This window comes from Crinia signifera, chromosome 11 (genome assembly GCF_055691185.1).
Source record: "Crinia signifera chromosome 11, ASM5569118v1, whole genome shotgun sequence".
In the NCBI taxonomy this organism is placed as follows: Eukaryota; Metazoa; Chordata; class Amphibia; order Anura; family Myobatrachidae; genus Crinia; species Crinia signifera.
The window spans coordinates 123,327,619-123,340,516 of record NC_139227.1 but is presented as its reverse complement, the minus strand read 5'-3'; the positions used below and the strand labels follow the sequence as shown (position 1 = coordinate 123,340,516).

General features: G+C 48.3%; 1 protein-coding gene across 1 annotated transcript in view; it reads right to left on the bottom strand.

Moving 5' to 3' along the window:
• Positions 1-7,347, bottom strand: part of RIC3 (RIC3 acetylcholine receptor chaperone) — a 32,277-nt gene extending 24,930 nt beyond the window's left edge. Inside the window, exon 1 of the mRNA XM_083164650.1 lies at positions 7,143-7,347. Coding sequence (XP_083020776.1) covers positions 7,143-7,257 — 115 coding nt within the window. The 5' untranslated portion in view covers positions 7,258-7,347. The remainder of the gene's footprint in view (positions 1-7,142) is intronic.
• Positions 7,348-12,898: the final 5,551 nt, after the last annotated feature.

The window sequence follows — 12,898 nt, the reverse complement described above, 5'->3', positions numbered from 1 at the left end:
AGGATATTGTTATTTCTGGTTGGACTGTCAATAAAATGATACAAATAGTTGTCCTATGTCTGTGTGTGACAGTCCTATATCTTTGTGTGACAGTCCTATAGTTATCTATGATACAGTCCTATAGCTTTGTGTGATAGTCCTCTAGCTGTGTGTGACAGTCCTATATCTGTGTGCAACAGTCCTATAGCTGTGTGTGACAGTATTATATCTTTGTGTGACAGTCCTATAGCTGTGTGTGACAGTCCAATAGCTATGTGTGATAGTCCTACAGTTGTGTGCAACAGTCCTATATATATTTGTGTGATAGTCCTTTAGCTATGTGTAATAGTCCTATAGCTGTGTGTGACAGTCCTGTAGCTGTGTGTGACAGTCCTGTAGCTGTGGGAGATAGTCCTATATCTGTGTGTGACAGTCCTATAGCTGTGTGTGACAGTCCTATATCTTTGTGTGACAGTCCTATAGTTATCTATGATACAGTCCTATAGCTTTGTGTGATAGTCCTCTAGCTGTGTGTGACAGTCCTATATCTGTGTGCAACAGTCCTATAGCTGTGTGTGACAGTATTATATCTTTGTGTGACAGTCCTATAGCTGTGTGTGACAGTCCAATAGCTATGTGTGATAGTCCTACAGCTGTGTGCAACAGTCCTATATATATTTGTGTGATAGTCCTTTAGCTATGTGTAATAGTCCTATAGCTGTGTGTGACAGTCCTGTAGCTGTGTGTGACAGTCCTGTAGCTGTGGGAGATAGTCCTATATCTGTGTGTGACAGTCCTATAGCTGTGTGTGACAGTCCTGAAGCTGTGTGTGTGTGTGTGTGTGTGTGTGTGTGTGTGATGGTCCTGTAGCTGTGTGAGACAGTCCCATAGCTGTGTGACAGTCCCATAGCTGTGTGTGACAGTCCTATAGCTGTGTGTGATAGTCCTGTAGCTGTGTGATAGTCCTGTAGCTGTGTGATAGTCCTGTAGCTGTGTGTGGCAGTCCTATAGCTGTGTGTGACAGTCCTACAGCTGTGTGTGATAGTCTTGTAGCCGTGTGTGATAGTCCTGTAGCTGTGTGATAGTCCTATAGCTGTGTGATAGTCCTGTAGCTGTGTGTGATAATCCTGTAGCTGTGTGTGATAGTCCTGTAGCTGTTTGACACAGTCCCGTAGCTGTGTGTGACAGTCCTATAGTTGTTTGTGACAGTCCTGTAGCTGTGTGATAGTACTGTAGCTGTGTGTGACAGTCCTGTAGCTGTGTGATAGTCCTGTAGCTGTGTGTGACAGTCCTATAGCTGTGTGTGACAGTCCTGTAGTTGTTTGTGTGACAGTCCTGTAGCTGTGTGATAGTCCTGTAGCTGTGTGATAGTCCAGTCGCTGTGTGTGACAGTCCTGTAGCTGTGTGTGACAGTCCTGTAGCTGTGTGTGACAGTCCTGTAGCTGTGTGTGACAGTCCTGTAGCTGTGTGACAGTCCTGTAGCTGTGTGATAGTCCTGTAGCTGTGTGTGACAGTCCTGTAGCTGTGTGATAGTCCCGTAGCTGTGTGTGACAGTCCTGTAGCTGTGTGTGATAGTCCTGTAGCTGTGTGTGACAGTCCTATAGCTGTGTGTGACAGTCCTATAGTTGTTTGTGACAGTCCTGTAGCTGTGTGATAGACCTGTAGCTGTGTGTGACAGTCCTGTAGCTGTGTGATAGTCCTGTAGCTGTGTGTGACAGTCCTGTAGCTGTGTGATAGTCCTGTAGCTGTGTGTGACAGTCCCATAGCTGTGTGTGACAGTCCTGTAGCTGTGTGTGACAGTCCTATAGCTGTGTGTGACAGTCCTATATTTGTTTGTGACAGTCCTATAGCTGTGTGTGACAGTCCTATAGTTGTTTGTGACAGTCCTGTAGCTGTGTGATAGTACTGTAGCTGTGTGTGACAGTCCTATAGCTGTGTGTGACAGTCCTATAGTTGTTTGTGTGACAGTCCTGTAGCTGTGTGATAGTCCTGTAGCTGTGTGTGACAGTCCTGTAGCTGTGTGATAGTCCTGTAGCTGTGTGTGACAGTCCTGTAGCTGTGTGATAGTCCTGTAGCTGTGTGTGACAGTCCTGTAGCTGTGTGATAGTCCTGTAGCTGTGTGTGACAGTCCTGTAGCTGTGTGTGACAGTCCTGTAGCTGTGTAATAGTCCTGTAGCTGTGTGTGACAGTCCCGTAGCTGTGTGTGACAGTCCCGTAGCTGTGTGTGACAGTCCCGTAGCTGTGTGTGACAGTCCTGTAGCTGTGTGTGACAGTCCTATAGCTGTGTGTGACAGTCCTATAGTTGTTTGTGACAGTCCTATAGCTGTGTGTGACAGTCCTATAGTTGTTTGTGACAGTCCTGTAGCTGTGTGATAGTCCTGTAGCTGTGTGTGACAGTCCTGTAGCTGTGTGATAGTCCTGTCGCTGTGTGTGACAGTCCTGTAGCTGTGTGTGACAGTCCTGTAGCTGTGTGATAGTCCTGTCGCTGTGTGATAGTCCTGTCGCTGTGTGTCACAGTCCCGTAGCTGTGTGTGACAGTCCTGTAGCTGTGTGTGATAGTCCTGTAGCTGTGTGTGACAGTCCTGTTGCTGTGTGTGACAGTCCTGTAGCTGTGTGATAGTCCTGTCGCTGTGTGTGACAGTCCTGTAGCTGTGTGATAGTCCTGTAGCTGTGTGTGACAGTCCTGTCGCTGTGTGTGACAGTCCTGTCACTGTGTGTGACAGTCCTGTAGCTGTGTGTGACAGTCCTGTAGCTGTGTGACAGTCCTGTTGCTGTGTGTGACAGTCCTGTAGCTGTGTGATAGTCCTGTCGCTGTGTGTGACAGTCCTGTAGCTGTGTGATAGTCCTGTCGCTGTGTGTGACAGTCCTGTAGCTGTGTGACAGTCCTGTAGCTGTGTGACAGTCCTGTAGCTGTGTGATAGTCCTGTCGCTGTGTGTGACAGTCCTGTAGCTGTGTGACAGTCCTGTAGCTGTGTGATAGTCCTGTAGCTGTGTGTGACAGTCCTGTCGCTGTGTGACAGTCCTGTCGCTGTGTGTGACAGTCCTGTCGCTGTGTGTGACAGTTCTGTAGCTGTGTGACAGTCCTGTAGCTGTGTGACAGTCCTGTCGCTGTGTGTGACAGTCCTGTAGCTGCGTGACAGTCCTGTAGCTGTGTGTGACAGTCCTGTAGCTGTGTGTGACAGTCCTGTAGCTGTGTGTGACAGTTCTGTAGCTGTGTGACAGTCCTGTCGCTGTGTGACAGTCCTGTCGCTGTGTGTGACAGTCCTGTAGCTGTGTGTGACAGTCCTGTAGCTGTGTGACAGTCCTGTAGCTGTGTGACAGTCCTGTAGCTGTGTGACTGTCCTGTAGCTGTGTGTGACAGTCCTGTAGCTGTGTGATAGTCCTGTAGATGTGTGACAGTCCTGTAGCTGTGTGATAGTCCTGTAGCTGTGTGACAGTCCTGTAGCTGTGTGATAGTCCTGTAGCTGTGTGATAGTCCAGTCGCTGTGTGTGACAGTCCTGTAGCTGTGTGTGACAGTCCTGTAGCTGTGTGTGACAGTCCTGTAGCTGTGTGTGACAGTTCTGTAGCTGTGTGACAGTCCTGTCGCTGTGTGACAGTCCTGTCGCTGTGTGTGACAGTCCTGTAGCTGTGTGATAGTCCTGTCGCTGTGTGTGACAGTCCTGTAGCTGTGTGACAGTCCTGTAGCTGTGTGACAGTCCTGTAGCTGTGTGACTGTCCTGTAGCTGTGTGTGACAGTCCTGTAGCTGTGTGTGACAGTCCTGTAGCTGTGTGATAGTCCTGTAGCTGTGTGACAGTCCTGTAGCTGTGTGACAGTCCTGTAGCTGTGTGATAGTCCTGTAGCTGTGTGACAGTCCTGTAGCTGTGTGATAGTCCTGTAGCTGTGTGATAGTCCAGTCGCTGTGTGTGACAGTCCTGTAGCTGTGTGTGACAGTCCTGTAGCTGTGTGTGACAGTCCTGTAGCTGTGTGTGACAGTCCTGTAGCTGTGTGTGACAGTCCTGTAGCTGTGTGTGCTGCTGCTGCTGTCTGATCGATGCACATCCATTGGATTTTTATTCTACAACCATGAATATTAAATCATCCATGTTAGAGACAGCTCTATAAAAAACGCCCACACTAATATAAGAAAAGATTAGTGCCATAATAGGGACTCTCTCCTTACCTATTATTCGCACGCTGATTATGTTCAGAAATCTAAGTGAGTTCTTAAGCTTTTATTTACCATGGACACTCGCTCTAATATTGAACCAGAACGAGGTCCGGCACGCAAGTCACGTGACCCAACCTCAGATCTGCGCAGCCCGAATGAGGCTTGACACGCACGCAGTTGATATAATACCCCCTACCACCTGCAGGACATCAAAGCTTCCCCCACCCCTACCGCTGCAGGATCGGTAGGGGCCCCTATACATTGCTATGCCCAGGGGTCTACACTGCGGTTATGTATGTATATATATATATATATATATATATATCTGTGTGTGTGTGTGTGTATATTATTATTATTATTTATATACATTTGGTCTATCTATAATAGTTTAACTGACCCGGCATATACTGGGTCACCTAAGTGTCACCGTGCTTTGCTCCGCCCCTCTAGAAACCCCCTTCTGAAAATCCTGCGTTTGCCACTGTTGGTATATACTAATTACTAACCATGCACTGTGATTGTTTGCCTTCTGTTGATATTTATTTTGATGTGTACTAAGTCATTGTGCCAATAACAACACAGGTGTTATGCTTTAATCACCTGTACATGAGCATAAAAACCCCATGGTGAGCAGTACCTACTCCACCTTTGAAAAAGCTGCACCCCCTAAGCAGCGAAACGCGTCAGAGTACTGTCTGGACCGGATTAGCTGACATCCATTGGACCCTTCACCATCTGCATCACTTTGCGACCCAGTCGCCCACACTCCCCCAGTCTGTCCTGCCACGACAGCAGAACTTACCCCTTTACCCTTCCTTAATTGCTGGTCATCACCCCAGACACCACACTATTGTGCATTGAATGCAGGAATCGAGGTTGGCAACTTTCATCTAAAATCATCAAAGTGTACCAACCTTGAGGACACCTGCCCCATACCATCCCTGAGGTTGGAACCTTTAGCGACCTGGGAAACCCCTGGCTGTTCATATTCTAAGCCCCCATCACTACTGGGTCAGTGCCTACTGTGGCCCCACTGCCGCAATTATTTAAGGACACCTTCACAACCTTGCACCTAGGATTGGACCAACTGTGACAGAGCGTGGTAACTATCAGCCCATTGGGCACGTTGACTCATTTCATTCACTGTTACACCCCTGATCTACTGGGACTGATTTCACTATTTGTTCCATTATTCAGCCTCCGGTCCAGATTCAATATATTTTACTTATTCACCTATTTTCTATTTTTCTTCTCATATTGTTGTGCAATTGTACTGTATGATTTTTAATTGTTATTAAATATTTGTGATACCTTTCATCAAACCAGCGCCACTTTCATTTTCTCTTTTTCCATGTTAAGGACAGCTGCCACCCCCTCTCTCCCTCCCACAGTAACCTCAGCATAAAAAGGCTCAAAAGGTAACACCATATACATATATTGGTACTTGTGTATTATCACTGCGCCCATCACATCGCATCGCATACCACTAATTAAGGTATGCGATGGGACCCGATTTGGAGGCTTTCCCGGGCACAGTGTACAATTTTAATATTGTGTCGCATCGCATGCCATTATAATGGCATGCGATGCGACACGATTATACCTGATATTACATTGTACAGGCACCCTGATGCCTGATTACAATGTTAAATGCACCCCCAGACCCGATTTTTAATTGTACACCCACCCTGATGGGTGATTACTATGTGAAATGCCCCCCCATTGTTAACACCACCCCCACTATCAACGCCAACCCGAATCGTGACTAGCGTAGCGAGCCCGCGAGGGGCGGCGGTACGCGTCCTCCGACCTTTTCATACCCCCACTATCCACGTCGGCGAGGAGTAGATGTTATATAGTGTGACGAGCGCAGCGAGCCCCGTGAGGGGATGCGGAATATATGTGAAGTAATACGCGGCCCCTCGTGGGGCTCGCTGCGCTCGCCACAATATATAGAATCAGCTCCACACCGACGTGGATAGTGGGGGTATGAAAAGGTCGGAGGTTGCGTACCGTCGCCGCTTGTTGCACTCGCCACGCTTCGGGTTGGCGTTGATAGTGGGGGTGGCGTTAACAATAGGGGGGCATTTAACATAGTAATCACCCATCAGGGGGGCTGTACAATTAGAAATCGGGTCTGGGGGTGCATTTAACATGCATGCAACCGATTTTTGATTGTACAATGCCCTGCAATGGAAATCGTGGGTGCCGTGATAATACACAAGTACCCATATATATGTATATATACACAACTTAACTGGGGCTATATAAAATGTGTGAATTCTCCACCATGCGCTATGTGTAACTACATATCCCAGCATGCCCTGACACTGTTTTGCGGTTTGTTTATTTGTCAGGGCATGCTGGAAACTGTAGTACAACCGCAGCTGGACTGCCGCAGACTGCCTACCCCTGAGGTATATATAATGGGTACCACTTACGCTACAGAACTTACATAGCATCATCGTCCCCTCGCGGGCTCGCTTCGCTTGTCATGCTTTGGGGCTCGGTGGCCTGCTCCGCTTCACTAGCCACAACTTTACTAAAGGTATTAGATGGTGGAGTGGACACAGGATGGTGGCATGGATACAAAACTTGTAACGGTTCCCTCGACAAAAATCCCTACATAGCGGGGGGACAATGGTGAATATAGCAGCTAACGTAACTGGCAAAGCTGAGGACGTACCATAAAATGTCATATAGCCACAACTTACCGTAACTGGCCCGCATACATAAAATATGGTGATAAAAAACAACATAGCCTTTACACACACACACACACACACACACACACACACACACACACACACACACACACACACACACACACACACACACACACACACACACACACACACACACCCTCTTTCACTGAAGGGGTTAAATTGCCATTTGAAGGCACAGGCCTCTATTCCCAGCCCAGCTCTGTGCATCCTCCACCCCCCATCCCCAGCTGCCTGTGTCAGCCTGACAACCCTCCAGCCAGCCAGCCCAGAGCCCCCCCAGTCTCTTACCCTCCTGCTGCCCAGCCTGCTTCCCTCTGCTCAGGAAGGTTTTGGGCAGAAGCAGAGACACGCACAGCACCAGGCCGGAGAACAGGGCCACCCTCTGTATAGTGGACAGAGCCATTGTGTGTCCTACGGTGTGATGGGGGACACAGGACACGGCCGGTTACAGTATCCCCATCCTGGGAATGGCTCAGCCACTGACAGCTGCTGTAACAATAGAATAGACGCTGCATCCTGAAAGGAACACGCAGTCCTATTGGCTGCTCAGATCCTCTGCCCATTGGTCCAGGAGGAGGATGTGTGTATCACCTGCACCATCCCTGCTCCAGCGCTCCCCCGTTACACCCTCAGCTGTCTGGTTATCAGCACATGATATATTGCTATGATGTATTATATATATAATCCTTAGGGGGAAATATACTAAGATGGGACGTCTATTTTACATGGCATGTTGCTATGGGCAACCAATCAGATCCTGTCTATTATCTTTTAGAATGTGCTAAATAAATAAGAAGTTGATTCTGATTGGTTGTCCAACGCCCCATGTGAAATAGAAGTCCCATCTTAGTAAATTTCCCCCTTATTGTTCCAGGTAATAGGGTCAACTCAATGAAGGTCGACATAAATTAGTATGGCCACTGATGGTCGACAGAGATTACGTCGACACTTGAAATTGGTCGACGTGGCTAACGTCAACAGGGTCAGAAGGACGACACAAGCATTAGGTCAACAATAGAAAGGTCGAAAGTCAAAAAGTCGACACGGGGTTTTCACGTTTTTATTCCGAATGTCGACATGGACCATCTAAGTGCACCGCGTTCCCTCGGTCACTTGTATTGTATTCTCCCACCACACCGTTGTGGGTGTTAGGTATGAAATACCGCCTGTCGGCACATGTCGGCTCAAATAAACAAAGAAATATTGGTACTTGTCTCCTAGCACGGCGCCCCCGATTTTGATTGTATTACATCTTATAAAATCGCATCGCATGCAATATAGCGGCATGTGATGCATGCGATGCAATCAGATTTTTAATTGAACAGGCACCCTGATGGGTGCTTTTAATGTTAAATGCACCCCCATTGGCAACGCCACCCCCACTATCAACGCCAACCTGAAGCGTGGCGAGCGCAGCGAGCCCGAGAGGGGCAGCGGTACACGTCCTACAACCTTTTTATACCCCCAATACCCACGTCGGTGTGGAGTTGACTTTAGATAGTGTGGCGAGCGCAGCGAGCCACCGAGCCCGAAGCGTGGCGAGCGGCACGGATTACTTTACATGTATTGCGGATCCCCTCGCCACGCTTCAGGCTCGCCACATTATCTAAGATCAACTCCACACCGACATGAATAGTGGGGGTATGAAAAGGTCGGAGGACGCGTACCACCGCCCCTCGTGGCGAGCCATCCTATTGTATGGCATACGATGCGATTTGATATTTTATTGTACAATATCGCGTCGCATCGCAACGCATACCATCGTATACCTTATTTAGTGTAATGGTATACGATGCGATGGGTGCCGTGCTAGGAAAAAAGTACCGAAAAATGAATGTCGACCTTTTGACTTACGACCCGGCGGTGCCGCAGCAGACAAGATGGATACAACGGGAAGTTGGTGGTGGGTGGGCGGCTCTTGGCGGCGCCGGGAGACTGTCTGCAGTGCACAATGCGCCCTGTGAAATGAACGGCTCCTGGAGCTTGTGCACCGAGGGCCCCACCCTTCCTGCTGCTGCTGCCTGATGCTGCTTCCACCGCCTGTGGCCGACCGCACTGGAGCTCGTTCTGCCGCATGGTAGCTACGCCACTGAGTGGTCAACCTAATGTCGACTTCTATTATGCTATCTTTACTAGGTTACTTTTTGGGACATCTCCCCCTTCTCTCCTTGGTACATGGCCTGTGCATCCCCTGTGCTTCCCCTGTGCATCCTCTGTACATCCCCTGTGTGTCCCCTGTGCATCCCCTGTACATCCCCTGTGCATCCCCTGTGCGTCCCCTGTGCATCCCCTGTGCTTCCCCTGTGTGTCCCCTGTGCTTCCCCTGTGCTGTTATACAGAGTGATAGACGGCAGACGTGTTATAAGCCGGTTACAGACTGAACGATTTATCTAATTCTGACGGATCGGAACATCAACATCTAAATATCGTCCATTCAGTTGCACTATGTCGCCGACGACGTGCGCTCACGCGTGTCATCAGCAACATCCTTCGTCGGCCCCACATGCAGGATGATGTAGGATATTCGGATGATAGGTTATAACATAGTATTGTTAAGATATGAAAAAGTAAGACAAAAAAAATCCTGAGAATCTTGTGTCGACCTTTTCCATGTGGATCTTTTGCTTGTGTTGCCCTGTTGACAATGTCTTCCTTGTTCATGTCGGCCTTTTTGGTTTCGATTTTTCACCCCATATGCTCGTATGCGAATGAATGTGTGAGCGCACACTTCCATTCGCATGCCGCCGCGTTTATTGAATGGGCAACGGGGGGGGGGGGGGGGGGGGGCAGTGAAAGACTGCTGCTTAGGGAACCAAGCTGAATCAGGCCCAATGCCTGCTAAAAATGTCAGTGTTGCTCACATTTGTTATATAAATTCAAAAGAAAAAATACACAAAATGAGATTATGGTTCCTATATAAGGTAAACAGACATTAGATTTGTGTCTAGGTCGACAGTGAGAAGGTCGACCACTATTAGTCGTCATTCAAGAGGTCGACGCATAAATAAGGTTGATATGCATTAAAAAAAAGGATTTGTTCCTACTTTGCCATCCCAGTGGATGCGAATATAAAAGTGTCTGAAGTATGGTGAGGGGACGCGGTACACTTATACCCCTTTCACACCAGAAATGCAGAGACAAACCCGGGAATTAAATTCCAGGGACAAGCAGGGACATTCCCGGGTTGGGACCCATTCACACATGCTTTTGAAGCAGGGACAACCCGGGTCGGCACCTTTCACACTGAATCCGGGATGACCCTGCATTTCTATGAGAATAGCATTGAAAATGGCCTTTTTTAGGCTCACATTAGATTATTGATTATTAATAATTAAATCACAAAACATTTGTAGTGTTTCAGCCTTTGTTTACTTGTATAAAACAAATTAAAAGGCTTATGAAAGCATCTTCCCCTCTAATGATTAATAGCTCTCTCACCTCCTCATTTGTCCAAGACATGGCACACATTGCAGACTTTCATGGGTTAAAACGCACTTCTGGGGTCTGTGGTGCCACAGAACATGCACAGTGTCTCCCTGCACGCTGTATGCTGTCTCTGGGCGTGTCTGTGAGTGTCTACCACAACAGGAAGTTACCCTGCTAGCAAATCAGCACTAGCAGAGGCAACACGGGAAGCAGGGACATGTCCCTGCACCTTTCACACCAGCCAGTACCCCTGGAAGGACCCGGGAGCAACCCTGCTACCTAGCAGGGTTGAACTGCCGGCAAATTAACCCGGGAATTTGTCCCTGGAACCTTTCACACCAGCTCTAGTCCCGGGTTGTTCCCGGACCCAACCCGGGAATTTAGGCTGGTGTGAAAGGGGTATAAGAGTGTCCATGTCGACCTTTTCAATGAGGACCTTTACTTGTGTCAATCTTTTGACTATGTCGACCTAATGCATGTTTACCTTTTTCATGTGTCAACCTAGCAACCCGTCCCAGCAGGAAGCAGACAATAAGGGGGAAATTTCCCAAAAAAATTCATGGAAAAAAAACGTATTTTCGTATTCTTAATGATGGGACATTCATATTTGTATTTACAAATACGAATGTCTACACCATCGATAGAATACGACAGGAATCACCATTCAAAAGAATGGTGGTTCCTGATGTACTAAGCAGCCGTATTGATAATACAGCTGCTAATTGGCGTAAAACAGCCACGAAAATACGGCAGTAAAATACACCTTGCTTTCCCTGTCGTATTTGCTTTAAGCCTGCACGGATCAGTCAGATCCATCATATCAGTCAGATCCGTGCAGGCTGCAGTGTAAAAAAAAATAGAAAAATAAATAAATAAAAAAAAAACAGCGTGGGGTCCCCCCCCACAGCCGCAACCAGCACCAGGCTGACAGCGGCCAATCAGAAGTGCCGCTGTGCGGCCAATAGAATCATTCTGATGAGAGGCGCGGAAGATGAAACATCTCTGCGCCTCTCCGTCCGCTGCGGGGAGATGCCGGAGTCGCCGGCAGCTTGAAAAACCTGGAAGAAGAACTGGACTACGGTGGATCAAGCCTGAAGAACTTCCATGGAGGACCTGGGTGAGTAGGATTTCCTTCCACAGGTCCACCATGGATTTCTTCGGATCCCGGACCGGACGCCGACATGGAGATCGACATAGTGAAGAATTCCGACATAGATTCGGACCAGGACAAGGCACCGGATCAAGACCCTGGGACCTACCTACGGGATCAAGATAGGTAAGCATACCTCCCAACTGTCACGATTACAGCGGGACAGTCCCGATTTTCGGGTCCTGTCCCGACGTCCCACCCGCGGCAGGCATTGTCCCGCTGCGGGGGGGGGTGACAGTTGGGAGACCCCCAATCTAGTAGAATAGACGCTGTGCGCATGCGCACAGCGTCTATTCTCGTATGAAAATGAGGTTGCGGCTAATTAGCATAAGCCGCGACCTCATTTGCATATGCCCCGCCCCCTTTTCGGGCGCTCACGCACGCGAGTTTCCCTATTTCTGAAGCACAGAAGTTGGGAGGTATGGGTAAGTATCAGTATGTGTGTTATGTATGTATTAAAGTTTTATTTTTCTTATGTGTCAGTGTGTGTTTATTTTACTATGTTTTTAACTGTGGAACTACAAGACCCAGCGGGCCCTTTAATGTCCCGCAGGCTGGTACTTGGGGTTCTCCAAGTCCCAGCTTGCGGGGTAGGCTTGCTGGGACTCATAGTTCCACAGTTAAAAACAATAGTTTATTCTATTTTTTTACACACAATCAGCTCGCTGCCCACCGCCCAGGGGCATCGAGGAGAGCACCAGGCTCCAGCCTGGTCAGGTAAGTCCTGGAGGGGGGGGGCCTTTATTGGGGGGGTCCCCACTCCTCCAGGGCCCCTGGCCAGGCTGACTGGTCAGAGGGTTAATGCTTTGGCCGGGGGGACTTGTATAAAAAGTCTCCCCCCGGCTGTGGCATTACCCTGCTGGCTGGTTGAGCCTGGGGCTGGTTCTTAAAATACGGGGGACCCCTAGTCATTTTGTCCCCCGTATTTTGGGAACCAGCCCCGGACCTGGAGCCTGGGGCTGGTTGTTAAAAATCAGGGAACCCCTATTTGTTGGGTTCCCTGATTTTTAATTACCGGCCCCGGCTCTTTCAGCCTGGTGCTGGTTTCGGCTGTGGGGGGGACCCCACGCTGTTTTTTAAAAAATGTATTTATTTTTCTTTTTTTTTTTACACCTTGCAGCCTGCACGGATCTGACTGATCCGTGCAGACTGCCTCCACTAATTCGTATTAGCGGCCGTATATACGGCCAGCTAATACGAATTAATACGCCATCGGAGGGTTACAAAGCAGTCATATTTGACTGCTTTGTAAATCCCCCTCCGGAACACGACAAAGCATACGAGGTATGCTGTCGTATTAATTCGTATTAAGAATACGAATGCAACTTTTTGCATTCGTATTCTTAGTAAATTTCCCCCTAAATCCGAAAACAATTTCTTAGAAGTTAATAGGAAATGCTAATTAATTTGGGAAAATTCACATTTTTAATGCATCTCACAATTCTGCGTACAAATTGCACTGTACTGT